The sequence below is a fragment of the Toxoplasma gondii genome, chromosome X (assembly GCF_000006565.2).
Source record: "Toxoplasma gondii ME49 chromosome X, whole genome shotgun sequence".
Taxonomy (NCBI): Eukaryota; Apicomplexa; class Conoidasida; order Eucoccidiorida; family Sarcocystidae; genus Toxoplasma; species Toxoplasma gondii.
Window position 1 is genome coordinate 6,374,345 of NC_031478.1, and position 21,080 is coordinate 6,395,424.

General features: G+C 50.0%; 2 protein-coding genes across 2 annotated transcripts; one reads left to right on the forward strand and one right to left on the reverse strand.

The window, feature by feature from the left end:
• Positions 1-25: 25 nt before the first annotated feature.
• On the reverse strand, positions 26-9,790 carry TGME49_214580 (tetratricopeptide repeat-containing protein; the record flags this gene model as incomplete). Its single annotated transcript, XM_018779655.1, has 18 exons — positions 26-161; positions 562-653; positions 1,161-1,421; positions 1,856-1,917; positions 2,247-2,457; positions 2,848-3,065; positions 3,556-3,862; positions 4,212-4,543; positions 4,931-5,025; positions 5,267-5,646; positions 5,955-6,213; positions 6,647-6,911; positions 7,492-7,648; positions 7,916-8,151; positions 8,336-8,439; positions 8,591-8,814; positions 9,086-9,263; positions 9,648-9,790. 18 exons carry the CDS (start codon positions 9,788-9,790, stop codon positions 26-28), a joined length of 3,660 nt encoding a protein of 1,219 aa, XP_018635728.1.
• A 2,925-nt stretch (positions 9,791-12,715) lies between these two features.
• TGME49_214590 (micro-fibrillar-associated protein 1) lies at positions 12,716-20,595 on the forward strand. The gene is made up of 10 exons (XM_002370749.2): positions 12,716-13,508; positions 14,002-14,140; positions 14,486-14,542; positions 15,120-15,370; positions 15,830-16,075; positions 16,426-16,500; positions 16,966-17,097; positions 17,819-17,892; positions 18,196-18,371; positions 19,510-20,595. Exons 1-10 carry the CDS (start codon positions 13,395-13,397, stop codon positions 19,560-19,562), a joined length of 1,317 nt encoding a protein of 438 aa, XP_002370790.1. The 5' UTR covers positions 12,716-13,394; the 3' UTR covers positions 19,563-20,595.
• Positions 20,596-21,080: the final 485 nt, after the last annotated feature.

A 21,080-nucleotide genomic window follows, 5' to 3' on the forward strand; every position in this document is an offset into this window, starting at 1 on the left:
GTGCACCACTGCAGTGCATGCTTTGTTAGAAGCTTACTTGTGAGACAAAAGAGTCATCGTTATCACCGCTGCTGTTACATAAGACCTTCATCCAAGTGTTACTCAGCTGTTGATGACGCTCAGCCATGTTTACCCAGCTGGGATCGCTCAAGGGCCTCGATCTGAGTTAGCGCATACACACACAAAAACTCTCAGAGAGAATCCAGTACTGTTCGAAGACAGCCCAGATGTGCAAGCACGGTGTCCAACATCGGACATACTTCGTCCGCGCTGCCCCGTGAATTCGATGTCGCGGCGGATAAGTAGGAACGCCTCCGCAGTCCTACTCACTCAGGGGACTTTATCAGCGGGCTAAGATATCTTTATCAGTGCGTCATACGCCACTTGCCGGTGCCTCGAAGTTGCTTTCATACAATGATGCCGTCAATGCCAGCTGCTCAACACTGTTATGCACGAATTAAACGAGCAATCACGACGGCCATGCTGCCTGACCAGTTTGATAATCTCGTCTTAACACTGCTTTGCTTGATGCGGAAGAAGTTCTGTTGACAAGCGCCCCACCTTTCGTTTTGCTCTTGGTCAGCCGTAACTCTGAACAAAATCTTGGTGCTGTCGTGCGCGGTGCCGACTGATACTTTTTGACCTTTCACTACCTAAGTACAAACAGACAGAAGCGTCGCAGGTGCAATATCTATCTACGGAAAGTCCTTGTCAACTAGAAGAAAAAGCGGTGTACATTCGCTTCGACGTGACCGACGAGTTTAAAAGCGTGGACGCTTTACGCGATCCCTCCGCGTAGGTGAAGGTGTTTCCATGCATGTCTGTGCATTACGTGAGCATTCTGCCAATGACAGAAGGCAAAAAACACGCACTGGTATCAACAATGTGACACCAGACTACTATGCTGGCAGTTGCAAGCGAGTGTGCGTTGTGCCCTACTCCCTTCTAATCCATGCCTCACGGACCAATTTTTTGGGAGCAAATTCAGTGCGTACAAATGCTTCAACGACGATGCCAAACTGCCGTACCTTTCCAGCACTTTCAAAATCGGTTGGAGAGTTTCTACCTAGCAACCCGCCCACCACTGCTGGAGCAAAAAACTAAACTGTTGGCAACCATTTCCCGGCCGCAAGTACAGTTCGCTCTGTTCTTTGCTTTACCTCAACTGGTGCCAGCATCTGACACGCTTGCTTCCACGCCTTCGTATGATACGTTGTGTGTGCAGAGGAATTCTGTGAACCATGTGCCAAGGATTGTGTTTTGCTCTCGACTCGTTTGCCTGATGAATCCATCTTGTGAAACGTCGACCCGATTCGGGATACCAACGCATTAGGAGCGGTGGATATTGTTAAGAGTTCGTCTACTTCCAGCTCGAACCAGAAGACTACGGCGTTTAACTCCCCAGTGTGGGTTATGTTGACCTGAATAAGGGCGCATACAAAATAAATAGGGATAAAGCAGTCGCTTTATCTCCTAGAGCAAACGGGTACTGCTGGCGCTCACATACGAGACGAGCACGGCGATTGTTGTATCCGACGACAGGCCTTTTCTACTGAAGCACTCTGGGAATATTTTATCAAAAAGGACACCTCCTACAGAAGACGGGGAACTTGTTTACAAGGCAACATCCCAGCCGAATAATGCGACTGGCTATATTCAAACTTACCATTAGGAGGCGAGCGTTCGCCGCCAAACGTGTTGTACGTTCACGCAATGCTGCTCGGAAGGAGAGTCCGTTTGATACAGCAACGAACAGTGGGCTAACAAGGTAACACATCAATTGTGTTCCTACTGGATGAGAGGTGAAACCCATGCATATATTTGCACAACGCGTCTGGGGCATTTATCGACTCACCGTCAATTCCTTTGTTGCTCTTGCAAAAAGAGGCGAGGCCTGGTCGGCTAGAGTGTTCTCAGCTGCACACCGCCAAACAACACGTGCGGCATATCAGCGTGGACGTGTACCGAGGCACGATATCGACTCAAGCAACCACCCGATGAAACGCCTCTCCAGTCATATTGATCTGTGCTTTCCAAAACCAATAAACGTAGACCAGGGCGTGAACTGAAAGTACTGCCCTGCCGTAGCATAGTGTTGGTCACCAAATGCATTTGAACTACCGTGGCGCGCTTGGTGTCACGCATGGTGTCCCATTTTGCCTTTATGTCTCCAGAGAATCGACTGTACAGTATTAAATCCACTCCACTTGTAGCCATGCTAGCAGGCGAATGTGGTAAACACGTACAGAAATCAAATTCCCAAGCTTCAAAAGGGTCACCAAGTGGTACAAACGCTTCCTCGTCCAGATCAACACCACCGTAATCCGGCACGTATCGGTATGTGCGCCACGTTTCCGCATCGACACCTCCTACCGAAGCCTTGCCAATCTCAACAAGGACGGCGAAAATCCTCGCCCGGCGAGGCACGAAGACTCCTTCGCGTTTGTTCATCAGCACCTGAACCGCGGCTCATGAAATGAACATCACAGACCGCGAGAGTCATTTGCGAACGAAATCGGTTGACCTCGTCAGTTTGTCATTTACATCTGTTTCTGTTACAGCGCTGTCGTTCACAAGCATTTCGCGTTCAGCGGATAGTGCGCCAAAACTACCCATGCCTCTCCGTTTGACTTCACGCTACCCGATCGACCCTCATCTGGTTACTGTGAACAAATGACATGCGTTATCATTCTACTGGCTAGGTCCGCTCTGTCCATGTCTGTTTCATGGCAACCGCATCGACTCCAACAGCGGTATGGGTTGCAACATGTGAAGACTGGATGTAGCCATAAAACGCACCCAGGACGGTAACACCGCAAAAGCCTGGTAGACCGGCGGTAGCCTTACTTTCGCAATGAACTTTGAAAGGGGAAGAGCACCCTCTCCCAAACACCCGTAATCAAACAGTCCCAAAACACACATTAGGGCAGGCGAGGTCAGCCTGCATAATTCTGCTTCTTCCGGATCTGCCTCGTCGATTCGTTCGAGATGTGCCTTGATATCAGATCCGGGTGGAAGCTGATAAAGTTCTCCCAGAGCTAGTAAAGCTGCAGCGTCCTCCTCACCTACCAACAGCAGACCGGCGAACGATAAAACACACACTAAAAGGCGTTTCAGATTACACACCAACTTTCTTGAAGAAGGCCGTGTAGTGCTCCGTCTCCGCGTGTGCAGTGTCGATGCCTATGAATCGTACATTCCCTCTTCTTCGTCAGACCCCCGGTACTGGGCACTTGCCAAAGTCAGAGATAAACAACAGTATGTTTCACCGAAAGTGCAGCAGCGTCAGCTGCCATCACTTCATCTGATAGACAAACTGGTAGATACACTAGGAGGCAAGTCTCCATTGATAGGGAAGAGATTTGTTGGTGCAAGTCCCACCTCCTTCGGCGTGGCTGATCGTTGTTTCAGATCCGACCGAACAACCTGCATGAGGATGCCGCTGCCTGTTGCGGCCTGGTGGGAAGCTGCAGCTACCTTTCTTTTGGGGCTTTCATAGAAATGCTCCAGATGGATACTCGTTTGTCAAAGAGCGTTCTCACGTTCCATACTCACCCCGAGGCGGCTTAAGTTGACGCACATCCTTCTCTAGGAAGGAAAACCTTTCTTTCACTTTCGCTTTCAGAAGTGCGTCGTGGCCTTCTTTTGTGGTTCCAGGTTCCTCAGGTATCACGAGACGCGGCGCTGCACTTTCACAGGATCGTTCTTTGATAGTGTTGCAATTCGACTGCTCTCGTTTATCTTGCAGAGAAGCTCTCTGTTTTCCGGAACGGTTTTCTCTGGCAATGAGGTCCGACACAGGCCTCCATTTCGTGTCCGCGACCATCGGAACGGTTGGCGCGAGGCATTGCTCCAAGAGAAGCTGAGAGCACAGGCGTACGAGAAATTAGACACACCATGAGAATTTAAGTACGGCCGTGAAAGCCAAAAGATATCAGCAGTGGTAATGTGAAACTGGAGTAGGATTAAACGTTCCTCGAGGTTCTTAGACTGGTTGCATAATCTCGCCTCAAAAAGGCAGTACGTTCATGCTGCGCTCGAACACAAAGACCGTGACGTAATGCAGCCTTCGTTTTTACACACTAATCTAACTGAATACTGTGGACCCGTCGTCTGTGGGCACACAACCCTCGCAAGGGATGCGGCAATAGGGACCGGTTCAGTCATAGCTTCTTCTGCTGGCAGCATTGTTTCCCAGTTGATTTGCCCACCTCACGGTTGTCGGACGCGACCTTTCTGCAGGCTCGAATGTTTCCAGTCCAAGGGTCGACTACTGTGACGTGGTACCGCTGAATTCGCTTGTGGTGCTGCTGCCAAGCACCTGCCGAACAGCCTTCCGACCGGACAATTTCGTCAGCTGCGGCGTGTCCAGCAAGGAACGGCAGGGGGGCCGGAGCCGCTCCCGCGCACAAGATCGAGAGGCAAGGCGGCACGGGGAGATCCTCAGCTTTGGAAGACCCTGCGAGCTGTTCGTATCGTTGCATGCGTTTCCTGATTTTGTCCAGCTGCGTCCGTGCGACACGGGCAAGCCCCGCCTCGAGATCTGCAAAGACAGGAAGCCCTTGCAGTTGCTGACGTTCTCGTGGTACAGTAGAAGGGGGCTTCGGATGGTACACAGTAGCGAAATAACGCATGTTTCTACAGTTGCATTCGTCAACGGAATTTGCTACATGCAAGCGTGTACTGGTGGGCGTTTACTGGACGACATTACTATATTTGTCACCACAACACGAGTGGGGTGACACACAACCCCTTCTACACCATAGCGCTGCAGAGTTGGTTTTGTGGTCTTGTCAGATGACGGGAATCCCTATATGCAAGCTAGGCAGTTCTCGATACTATCCAGACACTACGTCACGACGCGTCGGCGCGCTGAGTAAGCCGAGTGGTGACCGAATCCCTCAATCCAATTCCGAATTTCCAGACTTACGGCCGAGAAGCTCAGGATCGCGGAGGAGATCGAGGTGATAGCGGGCAATGGCAAACTGCTGCGTGCGTTTGGGTGATTCGCGCGGAGAGACCAACCTGATCGCATCAGCAGACGACGTCTCACCGTTGCCTAATTTGAGTCAAGCCGTGCGCCGATGCGACCACTAGGGAAAGTGCTGCAGATGAGTAAAGCAGGCACCATGTAAAAGATATCGCTTGCGTATTGTTGGTTCATGGGGTGACGAAAGAGAGGGAATATTGCGTGATGTCTGCTGCCGAGAAATCAGGAGAAAGAAGATACCATGACTTTCTGTGTCATATGCCACACCCCTCTTACTTGAAGCGCAACCGTGAAGAGGTGTGAGAGGCTTTTACTGTAAGTACTTGACCTTCTTCCACGGTTACAGGGTCAATCCAGAACACGGCATGGCGCCACGCGGGTCTTCGTGAACAAGCACTGCCATTCAGTTCATTCTGTCGTGAACGGCAACAGGGAGGGACAGAGGTGGAGTGTGGCGTGCCATCCAGCACGAGAGTTTCTTCGTCGTCTGGATGACTGACTGCCTCGTCCTTCTTGAAGCGTGCACAGAGTTTGTACCATACCACGAAGGCATTCAAAACTCCCGTTCCAGTGCAAGGTAAGACGATAGTTTCTTCTCTGTGAAGAGGCAGGTCCTGAAATAAATAGAATGCAGCCGATGCAAGAGCAGGCGCTACCTGGGACCACACAAATTTCATCCGAAAGCATGCTTGACATACTTGCTCACTGCGACCTCTCAAAATGGTGCCTGCTCGTCCTTCATTCAGCTGGCTAAAAACTCCTTCCCACCATCAAAGGGGACAGAGTGTCCATCAGCGTTATAATGGAAGGGATGCCCTAACTGTGTAAACAGACGTAGGCCCTTCGCCGTGTTCCAAATCTTGGCCAGCACAGATCGCCTCCAAGTCCCCAACTCTATCTCCTTCTGGTTTCAAGCAAACCGGAGGGCGAAAGAGTAGTGAAACTGCGAGCGATGGACCCATACCTGATCTAACTCTTCGAGGTGTCCATCAAAAGTGAACTGGAAAACTGGATGAGGGTCTGAGAGAGGAACAGCAACGTCGCCGTTGTGAACGGGACAGAAACTTGACGGCGGTCCAGTCGGACAAGGAACCTGGGTCACCCGAAGGGCAGTTGGTTCTGCGTACGGATTCCACCGAACAGCTGTTTCAACTGCTCCCCACTGGTAACCAGTTTTTGTCGGAGGCAGGGTTACGGAAAAGGCCTCAACAAATACCGTTGCTCTGCGCCGTGATACCAGAGAAGACAAGAGAAAGAAGACAAGACATTTTCACAACAAAAACGCCAGGACGTTACGATCAAGCAAACTGACAGGGCTGCGATTTGGCGAACATAACCGAGGCGCACGTGAGAGAGGAGCACGCTACAAAACTGGTTGGGAAAAAAGTGTGAAATTGACATCAAAGTTGTTGTCTCATGGAAGGGTAGGGATATGACAGCTTTCAGAAAGGCGCTCTTCATCACACAGCACGACAGTTCATGGAAGGGGGACAGTGGGTTAGTCCATGCCTTGTTATTGAACTGAAAGCGAGTGTCTACAGAGCGTACTGAGGATGTTCATGTGCCTCCGCCAGTGTTGTGCCAAAGCTTGCACAGACGGGATGCTATCGGACGCTCGCCTCTCAGTAGCAACAGAGGACCTTTCAAAGAGCGTACCTGCTGGGATACACTACGACGTCAGGCTGACAAAGGTTTTTTCGGGCAAATCGGACTTGAGGAATGAGACGGCGGCCCAGCAGGGCTTCGTCTAGCATACTGAGGTCAATGACGAGCACCTCAGCTTTCTTGCTCATATCCTTGGTTACGTGATCCAGTGGATCCGAGGCATCATCTGCACACTCAACGCCCTCTATTCGCTGCCGAACAACGTTAACCAGGGCAGATACTCCGTTCCGGTGCACCATCTGCTTGGCCACCTCAGCTGCAGTAAAGCAGATCAGCGAGCAGCAGTTCCGTGTGTGCGAGAGCGTGGCATTATTCACATGGGACAGTTTTGTTGTTGAAGCGCACGACCAAGCGACTGCAACGATTGTGTCAGTGTGTGGCCTTCCACTTGTTGATCCCTTTGCGAGCCTCCCCACAACGTGTCGTGCAGGTAGACCGTGCAAGACTGGTGATGCGCAATAATGGCTCCACTCGAGCACGTCAGCCTAACCAATAGAGGAAAAACGAGGCAGCGTACAACAAAATGAGTTCTATTATCTTCTTGTCAGCGAACCCTTCGAATCAAGAGCGTAGAGCAGATGAAGAATTATAGTCTCAGGCCTTTGCTTATCGGTGTGGAATCTTCTTGCCTATGGGTTGGGAAAGAAAGACGGTGCAGGCAGTAATAGGCTTCTTGTCCGCGGGCTCTGGCACGCTCGGGCCTCCAGCAGGGTCTGCCGTGTTTGCGCCGTCTGCTCTCTCCGTGCACGCCGTCACTTCTCCGTCATGTCCGTCCAGCGTTTGCAACGAGACTAATCTCTGTTGAAGCATTTGAGCCGCCTTCACTAGAGGCACACACGTGCCTGTGCCCAAGAACAGCCAGCTGTTACAAGAAATCTCCTTATTGGAAAGGACATTCTCTAGCACTGCAGAGAGCCCGTCAGTAAAGGCCGACAGCTCTACAGTATTCAGCATGCCCGCAAGCTTTCTTGGCTCGCGAAGTTCCGTTGTTAACTGACAAACAGAGAGAAATGAGAGGACGACAACAACATAAATTCTGGAAAGAGATGGGGCGGCACTCCACCCGTTTGATACCGCTTTGGCACGGAACTTGCAGAGGGGCGGTTGAAGTCCAGATTTCAACTAGCACTGACCGAACCGGGCCATGTTATGGATATGCGTCTTGATGGTCAGGTGTGATCGTGGACGTAACACAGGAGACCCACTGGCTTCAGACAACCCCTGAGTTCAGCTGCACCACTGATGCTTTAATGCACTCACCTGAAGATACCTGCAAAGTGCCACGGGCGCCTCCAGGCGAAGCCTCTGTTTTTTTGTTTCCTCGTCCGTTCGTTCCCGTAGACGTGTTCCGGATTTCTCGTCTTTGTTAGAGCATTTGCTGCGTGCCGATTCACGGAGGACGTTCGAGAAGTTTGGCAACTCCGAGAAAATCATTGAGGGGCAGAAAGACAGAGTTCGCGTTCGCTTCTCTGAAAACGAGGAAACGTCAGCTTTTCCTGCATGGGAAAAGGTCACAAGGAACTGCTGCTGACCTTACCAACTGCGTGTTCTCCTTGCAAAAGTGATACTTGATGATACATGATACGGGTGCCATAAAGTTGTGACTGCCTAGCGTCCGAGGCGTGCTGCAACAATCCTTGCGAAAGGATGTTCTGTCGCTAAGAACTAGTTGAGCCTTACCGGTAAGCAACATCTCAAGCTGGCGCTTTTGTTTTTCTGAAAGTTGCTCGCTGAATTCAATGGGGCATCCCCCCGTATCGACATCTGCTGAAAGCGCTTGAGCCCTGGAGACAGTGTCGAACAACAGGAGATTCCTAGAAACAGCAAAGGATGGTGGCTTGACGCTTATCAAACAAAGGATGTGCTTGAATGCTAGCTGTCATTATTGTCACTCTCGAGGAGAAGAGAGGCTGAGGTACTGCACTGGTACCTTACAGTTCATCGTCGGGATCTTCGATACCGTCGAAGCGGCTGTACTCAGTTGTGACGCGTGCCACGAGTTTTGCCTTGTGAGCCAACTTCTCTGATTTGTCTATCCAAAGGTCCAACTCTCTCAGCTTCATGGCGTCCACTTCATGTCTTTTTGCCATTGTGAAGGCTGACACTGCTCCGCTGTACTTCCCAATCGCGAACAAAACTCTCCCTGCTCGGAACCAACCCTAAGGAAAAGGACGCATTAGTCACAGGGGTTCGCTTGCAGGCATCTTCCTCGAAAAAGCCTGTCCTATGTGACGACTGTAGTGTCCTTTGACGTGATCGAGCTGGGTTCGTGGGCCTATCCATGCTAAAGACGAGAATCTGATACGCCGGAAAATCTTCCGCGCCAATAACTCGTAAAGTGCAAGACACGTGTATCGCATTCTTCTGTGCAATTAGCTGACATCGAAACCTTTCGGCAACCAGGTGCGCCCCTTGTCCACGCTTTCTTACTTTTGGCCACTCTCGTTTCAGCTGTATACACGTTCGAGCGTCTTCAAGAGCCTTTTCGTTGTCACCAAGGAGAAAGTAACAAGCAGATCTATTTGATAGAAGGGAGTGCTTCTGGGAAGCTTCTTCGCCAGCAAGAGCCTCATTGTAGTATTTGATGGCCTCCTCGTATTTCCCGTTGCTGACACAGAGCCATAGCAGAAGGGCAATGATTTCGGTGTAAAGCAGCCAGAGACGGTTAGAAGGCAAGCTGTTAACCCTAGCAACAGCAAATCGCTTACCAAGCGGGTTACCCAGCACCCAGTGATTGGATCCGAACGGCGTAGTCGCATGCGAAACAACTTGAGTGAGACATTAGAGCACTTTGACAATGGACGCCACTTCTCTTTCGACAAAAGATGCCACAGCGGCAGGCTGATTACAGATTAGGATGTGGAAGAAAGTACGCAAACTACAGCACTTCGAGAAGTCTTTCTCGAAGACCGGCGGGATTCTGATTCAGTGACGAATGTGAATTTTACTCGGTTGACCATGGCCGGTCCACGGACACCGAACCCGGACCTACGTGAAGGCCGAGTTCCCGAGTTCTCGAGCACGGCGAACGGCGTGCTTGAACAGGTCCTTGTCCATACGTTTAAATGCATCCTCGACTGCGCTGTAGTTGCCCGAACAGTAGGCAGACATGATCTTCGTCGCCTCTTCCTCCATCGTCCCGACCAACCGAAGAAGCGCAACAGAAGAAATTCCTGGAACAGTTCTCGTTCACAACGACAGGACGTCAATCTCGAAAAGTAGGAAGTGGTGCAGGCTTTGGTATGGTGTCAGGCACCGTTCTGCCATCAAGAACATCGAGCAATCAACATACAATGCGACCTATGCGCCGGGAAGTGTCTAGCCGACCAGGCGTGCAAGCACTGGCGACTGCCTCTAACAAACGAAAATCGTCACAATGACGTAGAGAAGGCAAGTGAAAACAGCGATTATCGGACGGGCAAAAATGTAGTAATCGTGGTCAACCCACTGAGTGACAGCGTGCGAACTGGCTGATCTAAGTGTTCGAAGTGCACTCTCGACCGCCGTCGGTGGAGACGGAGACGCCGCCGTGTGCTGTCTCCAGTACGAATTGGACGCAGGACCATTCCTCGCAAAAAATGCACGGTAGGCTGACCGGCTTTTTTGTCTTTGTTTTGTGCCCCACGGCAAAAAATGTTTTTCAAGTGGCAGGAGCTGCTCAGTTCTCTCCTGTGAAACTCGTGGTCGAAACGGTGGGTGCGGTAGGCAAAAAATTTGAACGCTCCCTGAATGCCACTAGTCAAGAAGTCGTCAGCTGTCTCACACATCCTTGTCGGGTAATTATCGTCGTGCGTGAAAGCTGGTCTGACTCTTTAGTAATTCACGTGCTCCCAGACTTGGATGCAAGAAGAGAGCGACTCTGAAGATCCAGTGAACTGAACACCATATACATGGAATCTCCAAGCGGATCACCACCAAATTCTACTCTTGAGCACAGTACAAATGGGGCTGTTATATTTCTCCCCCCATCACAGAGTTGAGTAAAAACTTCTTCTGGCTTCTGGAGCGTTCCGCATTGTAAGAACAATCTTATGCGCATATCGTCGATTAAAGCTCGAGTGAACACGTCCCTTTGGCGTTAGTGCGGAAAGCTTCTCACTGGAAGTTCATTTCAGTACCGAACGACGACGGTCGTTCCATCACCAATTGTCACGGGGTATGTGTTGGTTTGATCCGCCACATTCTTCTGTCTGCGTGACGCTCCCTGTCATCTCCCGTAACGGTGGAACAAAAGTAGCCATGATCCTCCTGGGTGCCGCTTATATCCTTCGAGCCGCCTTTCACCTGTCGCTTGAGAAAGCACGCCATTGCGTTTCTCTCTAACTGTGCCCGCCATCTCTATACAGTTCTTCACCTCAAGCAGCTGGATAATTCTAGGACTGCAGTCCGTCATCCGGAAACCAAACAAATAACACGGTCTTCTGCCCTGTACTCAGCCTGTCTGTATGACTGTGCATTTTCTTTGATTATGTATTTGCCTGGGCAGACGCATGTAAATCTACTTTTGTTCGTCAAAACAGATACAGGCTGCATTGCACTACCGTTTGACTTCATGCTACTCCCGTCAGAACGTAGAGTTTTAAGAATTGTTTTCACCAAACTAAAGGCCTCCCTGGCACATAAATTCCTTCTTGAGGGAACCAGCTGTTACACGACAAATCATACGAGCGACCAGAGCGGTGATTTCAATGATAAAACACCTCGGCCAGGCACACAAAGGTTTTTTTTCGATTCATCCGTAGAATATATGACATGCTTGTGTGTGCCGCTTACCGCCATTACTGCAACAGTTTTGGGTAGACTACAGCACATGAGCGGTTGAAGATATTCCACCATTTCCCTCCATGGATAACTTCCATTCATGTTGTCTGAAACATACATAATGGAATGCTGATCTTGTCCCTGCCTTTACGCGTTTTTTCGTAGTTGACGGACTGAGTGATCTGGATTCGCATACAATGTGCAAGCGGCGCAAACTTTTCCAATGAGTGAGAGCGCTAAGCATCTGTCCAAGTTCATCCAAAACGCCTCCGGCCTTTGATCTCTGAGCACCGTAGTGCCTGATTTGGAACAGCAATCAAACTTCCGCTTCCCCCGCAAGACAGAGGTACACACGATTTCATCATGCAGAGTCGCTTCTTCGCATGCGTACAATTGTAAACATTAAGTCGTTCCGTCTTTACGTCTAGAGGACACGCACTCACCGACCAAGAACCAAAACAAACATGGCAAGCTGCACACCGTCCGTTGACAGGTTTTGGCTTCAAGACCAAGCGTAGCCTGAAGGCAGATTCAGCTGCCTCTCTGAAGGACCTGTTGGCATGACAAGAAAAACTCATGAGACACTCGAAGATACTTGCACGCATAGCTGAAAAGGTTGGTTGTGCAAGTGTGCCACAGAGCCGCAGTGCCTGCCGACAGCGGATCCGGGTGTAAATGTCCCCCTGAAGCTTACAAAACTGAAGAGCCACGGGGTGTTACAGAAGGTCTTTCCAGACAGCTAATTGACGTAGACGCGCCTAGGTCAAAAACTCGTTTTCGGAACGGAGTGCCAGCAAAGACAAGTGACGAAGAGATGGGTTCGAATGCTTGAGTGGAGCACGAATTGCCGCTAACACAAGAATATTATGCAGTAACATAAGAGTCTTGACGAGTCCTTTTTCCTCGTCTCCGCCGCTTCTCTAAAAGTAATAGTGTCACACTTCACCACCAGAGGTCTCGGTTCCCGCCCGGTTCGAGCTTTTTGCCCTGTCTTTATTGCTGCCACCTGCCCTAGATAAGTGTCTCGAACCCAGTCCCAGAAGAGTGCCAGGCTCCGTTCATGTCACTTCTTTACCTAGGAAGCCCAAGTCACTAGGATCGACAAAAATTTCTCCTTTCACGCGTGGATGTCATCTTTTAGTGCCTGCAAAAACTGACTGTTCCCCGTCGTCGTTCCGCCGTTCAGTCACTCGAAACCTAGCCCGCATGCAGTCGACAGTCCTCTGCAGGCTGAGCTGGCGATTGGCGGTTTGTTTTTTTCGCTCCGGGGCATTTAAATCTTTTTCTCCAGAGAAAAAAGGAGTGCGCCTCGATCCAAAGAAGTTTGTATTGGCACTCTTTCCGGGAAGTCTTCATTTGGGGCAAAAGTCTGGGTCAGAGGCGGTGTCTTCCTCGTTTCGTCACCGTGGAATTTTTGTTTGCGATACAACGCCACGTTTTCTACTCCGTGTTGCATGCTCGTTTCGCATTTGATTTCACCGGCTTCTACTGCAGCACGACCGACTTCTATTTTCCATATCGTCTCCCTTTTTCTCTATCGTGTCGTTCTCCATACATTCCTTCTTCTCGGTGAGTCGCTTGCTGCGTCTTTCCGTTCCGTGGTTCAGCAAGTCCTGACGGCCCGCCCGTTTGCATGTCTGCAGGAAAGAACGAGCGGCCATGCTTTCTCCCCGCGGAGGGGTTGTTCGGGCGTTTTTTCTCGGTGTTTCACCGCGCTGTCCTGTTATCCTTCCACACTGAGGCTTTAGGAGACTCCCAACCATAGGGGGAGGGGTTCCTGTTCTTCTTCCGGTCTCCCGTTGAGGGATCTTCACTGCCGGAGAAATCGCGGTCTTGGGTCGGAGAGAACTACCGCTGAGGAATGCCGGAAAGGAGGGAATGACGAAAGCCGCGTCAATGGCTTTCTTTGACTTAATCCGGCCACGACACCAGGTTCTACTCCGTTTCTCTTCTGTTGGTTAGCTCTTCACAGCAAACAATGTCTGCCGCCGACGTCCACAGCATTTTGTATCGGGGCGCTGACCCCATGCAACAGAAATTCGAGCCACAGAAAGACAAAAAAGTGACGGTTCCCCGCTACTGGCCTGGGAAAGTAAGCTCACAGAGAAACGAGAAGCAAAGACCTTTTGACAGAGAACGAAGAACTGCTACTCCCTTTAAGCCTGTTCTACGGACACGCATGCAGCGAAACTCCGGAGCGCACTCACAGTTCTTGGCTTCTTTCACGGATTATGCAGCACGGCTTTCTCTTCTCTGATGTATCGATTTGCCCGTGACGCGATAAAAAAAAACATGCGAGATTGCACGCGGGCAAGCGCGTGAATTCGAGCTTCGAATCCCCGAATGTCACTTCGTATAAGATCCGTTCGTGTGTCTCGGTGCGTCCTTCGTTCCTTCTGGTAACCCTGTGGTCAGGAGGAATGTACTGCCGGAGCTGCATGCTGGCGTGAGGTCGCAATCTCATTCCAGTTCTTCCCTTCGCCGTGTCCGGACCGAGTCGCGCTGGCCTGTCGTCAATCTTCTCACTTGCTTTTCTCCCCTTGCTTCCCCCCCTCTGCTTTCTCTTCTCTGCCTGTGCTCCCCAGGTTCCAGACAAGGCTGAAGATGACCTTTCAGGTTCCTCCGATGAAGAGGATGTCGCCGTCAAACAGCAACGCATGCAAGCCGTGCTCCAGGAGAGTAGCAGGCTGCACCGTCTGGCCCGAGCCGCCACAACTCTGAAGCGTAGGGTCTTTCCCCTCTGTTTCCAATCCGACATTCCGTTCAGGAAACTCAACTCGTTTCCAGTCACTTCAAACGCGACTTCACTTACAGAGACGCAAATCCATCTCTGCTTGCGTAGCACTGGATAGGCAGACATGCAGCTTGGATTTCTGTTCAGAACCTTCGACACACTGCGCGCGTGATTTGTCTGTCTTCTTCGTTTGCAAAACCACCGTCACAGAAAGGTGACGCCACCCGCCACTGACGGCCGGTCGAGGGTGACTGGTCGTTGTGTCTCCGAACAGCCAACGGCGTGTACGAAGCCTTTCGTTCCGCGTTCTTTTCTCTCACCGTTTGCATGCTCAGCGGATCTGCAGGAGCGGCGACGCATCCACGAAGCGATTGTGATTGAGGCAGCCAAAGGTGAGGGCGACTTCGCAGAAAGAAGATGCGGGGCCCCACTGAGAGCAGAAGAAAAAGAGAAAAGCTGCAGGAGAGAAGAAACACACCACAATTTTATCGCCGCAAGAGCGAGTGTCAGAGCTCCCTTAGGCTGCGTACCCAGACGCGGTGCGCGCCTACGTGGATCTTCCTTGTCACATGCTCATTCGCAGACCCACACCTTGTGTATGCTGAAACATAGTCATTGTACTGGACATGACTCCACTCTTAGAGACGGATATATATATATATATATGTATATATATGTATACATCTATCTATATCTATCTATCTATATCTATCTGTATCTATCTATAACTGTATCTATCTATCTCTGTCTCTCTCACTATATATGTGGAGGCAAGTATGCATGCAGGCGCACTGATCTACATATATGCATTTATATTTAAATGGATGTAAGGATGTGTACACGTGCACTGACATGTCCGTTGCGATAGTCGTTTCCTCGTTTCCTGTCCTTTCTGCGAGTTGCGTTTTATGTTGACTTGTTTGGGTAAGACGATACTCTCGTTTTCTGTGTGCTCGTGCTCGTCCTCAGAGCGGGAGCTTTTGGCCGAGAAAGAAGAGGAGGAGGAGAATGAGGAGGACGAGGAGGAAGAAGAGACAGACGAGGCCCGCGAGCGTCGACGACGTCTCGCTCTTGCTCGGAGACGAGAAGAAGAAAAGCTACTGGAGGAGCAACAGAGACAACATCAACTCGAGGAAGAGGAAGAGGACGATTCTTCCTCTGCGTACACGACAGATAGCGATGACAACGAGGATCCAGCTTTCACTATTTTACACAAACCGGTGTGTGCAAAGATTCACATTTCTTTTTTGTCTGGAAACTACCAAAGGAGACGCACAGGGGACTGACTTCAACGGAAAACATCATAATTCTCAGAGCGGGTCATATATATATTTATATACGTTTATAGATCTATGTATATAATTATATATATATTTACCTACTTTTATATATTTATGTATTCATGTTATATGCGTATATATATATATATATAAGCATATGCATTTGCATGTAGATGTGTATGTCGCTGAAGAAGTGGTTTGTTTTCATAATTTTATTATTGTCTCACGGGATGTGTATGTGTCTTGGGTTCGGTCTCGTGCCCACTTTCTTTTCGCTGTGTTTGCACTTTTCGTCATGCACCTCTGTGTTTCGTTGTTGTTTCCCTCACTTACTTTTCGTCTTTTGTCTCGGCCGGCCCCTCGTCAGCATGCGTCCGCTGCTGCTTCCTGTCTGTCCAGGTGTTTGTGCCAAAAGAGAAACGCGAGACTGTGAAGGAGCGCGAGCGACTGGAGGCGGAGGAAGAGAAAGAGAGGAAAGAAGCGGAGGAGCGCTTGGCGGATCGGAAGCGAGAATCCAAAAAATTGCTTTACGAGGCCTTGCAGAAGGAAGACGAAGAAATGAGGACGAACATGCTCGGTGAACAGCTTCAGGAGGAAGATTGCGAACTGCCTGATGACACAGACGGTCTCGATGCCGAAGCTGAGGTAGGGACCTCTCTCTTCACTTTCTCTTGTCGTGTCTTACACACATGCATGCAAGCAGGCATGCTCACATGAACAGATACATGTGTGTAGAAAGCTCTTTTACACGGTGATATATCTACCGCATGATGGAACATATAGATCGCGTTTTTTCTCTGCACCTTTTCATATACTCGTACGTCATAGGATGCTGTAGCGGACTGCGGGGTGTGGAGAGGGGGATGCCTGCATTCGAGGATGACCGCTGTTGGTGCATGCAGATGCCTATATCTTTGCCTGTGCCGAAGCATTTCCAGCTGCGCTGTTGCGGTGTACCACGGGTTCTTCTCGTTTTTATTCGCTGCCGCATGCAGTATGAGGCCTGGAAGGCTCGGGAGTTGCTGCGAATCAAACGCGACCAGGAGGAGCGACAGGCTCGCGACAATTTCGTAAGTCTTTCTTTCTGAGTTAATAGGCATCTTTGACGGGCCTCGAAAAGAGTTTTAAAGAGAATGCAGTTTTCGACCTTCACTGTGGTCGTCGCCTTTCAAGCATTCACAGGATGTGGCGGTAGACTATCAGCATGTCGATCCCTCTGTCTCCTCTTTCTTTTGTCTCTGTCCAGTCTCCTCGCTGTTCTGGCGAACACAGTTCTGTTTTTTTCTCGGCGTTTCCCAATTTCTTTGTGCTTTTCTTTCTTCTTAGTTCTTGAGGCGACACTCGCCTGAGGCACCTCAGCTCTTTCCTGTTCCGTTTGGGAGGCTTTCGATCGGTGTGCTCCACTGCAATCGTATTTATTTATCCTGATTTTTCAAACGCACAGCTCTCGGCAGAGACGGGCACACAAGAGGTTGTCACGGCCGCCCGGAATCTGTTTACAGTTTCTAGTATATATTCGCTCCTGTGTTTCTCAGTTGGAAGCTCTGGAGAGGAGACGGCAGATGACCGAGGAAGAGAGGCGGCTCGACGACAAGCAGCTCGACGCCATGCAGCCACGGAGAGAAGTCAAATACAAATACAATTTCATGCAGAAGTACTACCACAGGGTGAGTCTTCTTCCTTTTCACTGCTTTTCGTTTTCCCTGCAGCTTCGTAGGTACTGTCTTCCCGGATCGACAGATGCCACGGTTCGCAGGGCTGTGCGCTTCGAGCGAGGAGCGTTCCTCGTCTTTTGTTTGTGGCTTGTCACTTTCCTTCTGGGTTCTCTACTCGCGTCTCTGACGTCAAGCTTGGTTGTCGTTTCTCTCCGACTACGTCCGTGAACCTGAGCAACCTTGTGGCCCGGATTGCAGTTCTGCCTGTTCTCTCTTTGTTTCTCGAGTCCAATACCATCTTTTTTGCCGTCCTCTGCGACGCTCCGTCGTGCGACCATCGACGCGAGCAGCCTCACGCTGTGTGTATCCACTGGGCGCATGCCTTTGAGCATGTCGGAAAACTGTTCTGTGAACACTCCTGTCCCTTTGTCTGCTCGTGAGGTTGTGCATGCGAACTGTGCATCGTGGTTTTTTTTCCCCACCAATCACTTCTCTGTTTCGCCAGTCGACTTACTTAAGTTCACTTTTTGGTCGGCAAATGTTTCGAACAGTTGATGCCTTCCAGCCGGATTTCCATACTTTGCTACAATAGTGAATTGCGCTTACTCGATCAGATACAGTTCCTGATTGAGTGGTGCTTTAAAGCGCATTTTCTCCTCAGTTTTGCTTCCAAATATAGAGGTGGAAGACGTGTATGTGCCTGCCTGGGGTTCCGTGGTCTCCACTACTTCAGGGTGCCTTCTTCCAAGATCTCGCTCGCAGCGGAGAAGAAGCGCTTTATCTGCGCGACTACAACGCACCCGTCGGGTGAGTTTTAGAAAAAACGTCGTTCCTGTCGCCACAGTGAAGGATGCGTCCATACACCTGATTTACAAAGATAAGGAAACAGCACACGAGCTGCAGCGGCTCCTCTGGCTCTGCTGAGATTCTTTTGACCTCCCAGTGCGCGCCAATGTGTGGCGAGCGAGGCTGGCTTTCGTTTTCAAAAGGAGTCCATTCTGTTTGTTCACCCGCAGCGGCTGTGTTTGGAGGAAGGCGTGTATCTCTCAGTTGGGGATGCCCGTCTCTCGAGGCGCGTTTCTCGACTCTGTCGCTGTGTGTTCTCTCCAGAGAAGACAAGTGGGACAAGAAGATTTTGCCTTCTGCAATGCGCGTTCGCCGTGGAGAATTTGGGCGGCAGGGCCAGACGAAACATACACATCTTGTCGACGTGGACACGACGGATTTCACCAGTGCTTGGGCCTTCAACACAAAAATCAAAGAGAAAACAGACAGCAAAATGGGAGGTAAGCAACATTCGAGGAAAACACACACAACAGCCTGCACCGGACGGGAGACAGAAACGCTCAAAACATGTTCGAGAGTCTGCCTCCTGGGACACTGCGGAACATAGGCAAGAGCTTGTGGTCCGCTACTTGTTGACTGAGTTTACCGCGGAGAGCCACAACACAGGATCGATTTGTTTGGCCTAAAGATTTTTCGTGCGTTGGGGGTACAGTTCTAGGAAAAGTGCAGAGACACTTGATGCCAGCTTTCGCGGAAGAGTGTGGGGTTTTAGGCAGTTTTTCTCCTTCGCACTTCGAGAGAATGTACAGGCTGTAGAACAGCAAAGAAAAAGGACGCTTTTCGGTGATTTCGCGCTGACTACAAAAACACCGTACAGAGGTCAAAAGGCACATCAACTATGATCTTGCCGTCGTTTGTCATTGAATAAGGGACTGTGGGGGGTGTAGCAAGGACAGTTGAAAAAACGGGACCTAGCTTTGTCGTCGAACGACCACGAGATTTTCTGAAACTTCTGCGTTCGAAACGAGAAATATGTAGACAACGTGCGACAGGGTGCTGACAAGAAACGTTTTAAAGAGGATTTCAGGCGATGCGAGAGCGTTTCCATGCATACGAAAACAAACAGAATCAATAAACAAATAAAGGGATGCATATATATATATATATATATATATACCTATATCCATATCAACACAGGATATCTTCACGTTTCGATATTGACGCCTAGATGCACATATTTGTATTCATCAGTATTACATCGTCAAATCTTCATATATACATAACTCTCTCTCTACATATGTATATATATATATATATGTGTACGCCAACGTCACACACCGTATCTTGTCTTTAGTATATGCATATACCATCCTGCTGCTACTTTTCTAACTGGATGTGGAACGCCATTGCCGTTCTAACAAAGCCGGCATCAAGAACAAGCAGACTGTCGCCAGAACGTACATATATGTGCAGATGAAGATATCGAATTAAGTGAACCTTTCTATATAGATTTGGGTATACACTGCACGTTGTTCGCGTCAGTGGCACTTGGCTTGCGCCCCGCTGTATACCTGGTTTCTTCGCATTAAGTCGGTCTGGAGATCAATGAAGAGACAGTGCAAAGTTTTTCTTGTTCAGGACGAAAAGGCGCCAAGGAGTTCGATCGTCCCGCGGCAAGGCCGAAGAAGTGAACAGAAGCGGGTCGTCTTTCCTCGTCGCGTCTCCACCTGGATTGATTTCCTGCTCTCTCCAGACTCGTCAGTTGGCTTTTTGCGGCGCTTCGCTGTCCACAGGGGGTGCGCATACACGCGTAGGCCAGGTCGCCCTCTGTGTGGTGTGCAGCGTCGCGTCCTGTTTCTTCTTGCGTCTTCGTCTTGGTTGCTCCTGCCGTAGCGCCGGGTCTTGCGTAGTCTCCAGCCGTGATGCGTGCGACAGCGGGCCTCTCGAATTCTTCTCTACGGCGTCTGCAGCTTTCTTCGTCGTCGCGCTTTGCGTTGGAGATTCTCTGTTCCCCTTCGCACTTCTTTCGCAAACGCATGGCTTTCACCGATTCAGGAAAAGCGTTTTTTCCGCGTGCGTTGCTTTCTAGTTTGGTGTCTGCGATCCTTCTCGAGTTCTGATTGTGATGTAGGGACACAAGGAGATACCGTTTCCAGGCTTTCAAGTCTTTCTCTTTTTCTGGGAGCGCTGCTTTTCTCTGCTGGCGCTCCCCCACTCTCTGCAGATCTGCGTCGTGGTAGTTTTGCCTTTTCAGAGATTGTCTTTCTTAAAGCGCGAGAGTCACATGTCTTCAAATGCCGCAGCCGTTCTCTCGTTTGCTCCTTCCATTTCCCGGTCTTTGCTGTTGACCCTTGGCACACATCCAGAACCGGCTATCGTCACTTTTCCCTGTAAATCGCTCTCTCTCCACTGCCTTTCTTCCTCCTTCCCCCCGTCCCCCTGTAGGGGTGGCAGCAGAGAAGTTCTGATCTGCAGGCAGCGCTGCGTCAGGCGTTTCATTCTGTTGCCGGGGCCTCTTTCGTTGTCGAGGAAAACATCATAAGAAAAGGAAAACCAGGTGAAGTCTTTGTCACGTTTGCATACATCAGGCGGCCACAGATCAAAGACTTGCGAAGCAATAAAAGCCTGTCCATTTTTTGGGTTCGTGACCGAGAAACTGCCCAGAAACAGATCTAGCGGAGGGGCGGAGTCTTGCTTTCTCTTTGAGGCGCGTCGGGACAGAAAATTGAAAACGCGTAAGTTCTTCAGTGTCTCCGCTCAATCTCGCTTTACTCATAGAATCGAAGACAACGATACCCACCTAAATGGAGTCAAAGAATTACACAAAAAACTCAACGGAGTAAGGGAGGCGCGGACGATGCGTCGACTGAAATGCGCTTTCAGTCTCTTTGGCTTATAAGCAAATCCAGCGATAGTCGACGGAACCATGTTTACAAAAGGAAATCCGTGGTTCAAGTGCGCTTGAAACGATTTGAAACATTGCTTCTGGTTCGAGCAGAAAGGCGTGAAAAGGTCTTTTGAAAGATAGCTGAAAACCGTTGGTCTTTGACTGAGATCTGAGCGCAAAGACGGCGCAAAATCTGCTGGTTCTCCCCCCTTCGAGGAGCGAAAGCAAACGACAGTCATTTCATTTAAAGAACTTTTTTCGGAAGAGCTAACATTCGATTTTTCAGGGCCAGGTTAGAAGAGTTGCAGGGGGGACCCTGAAG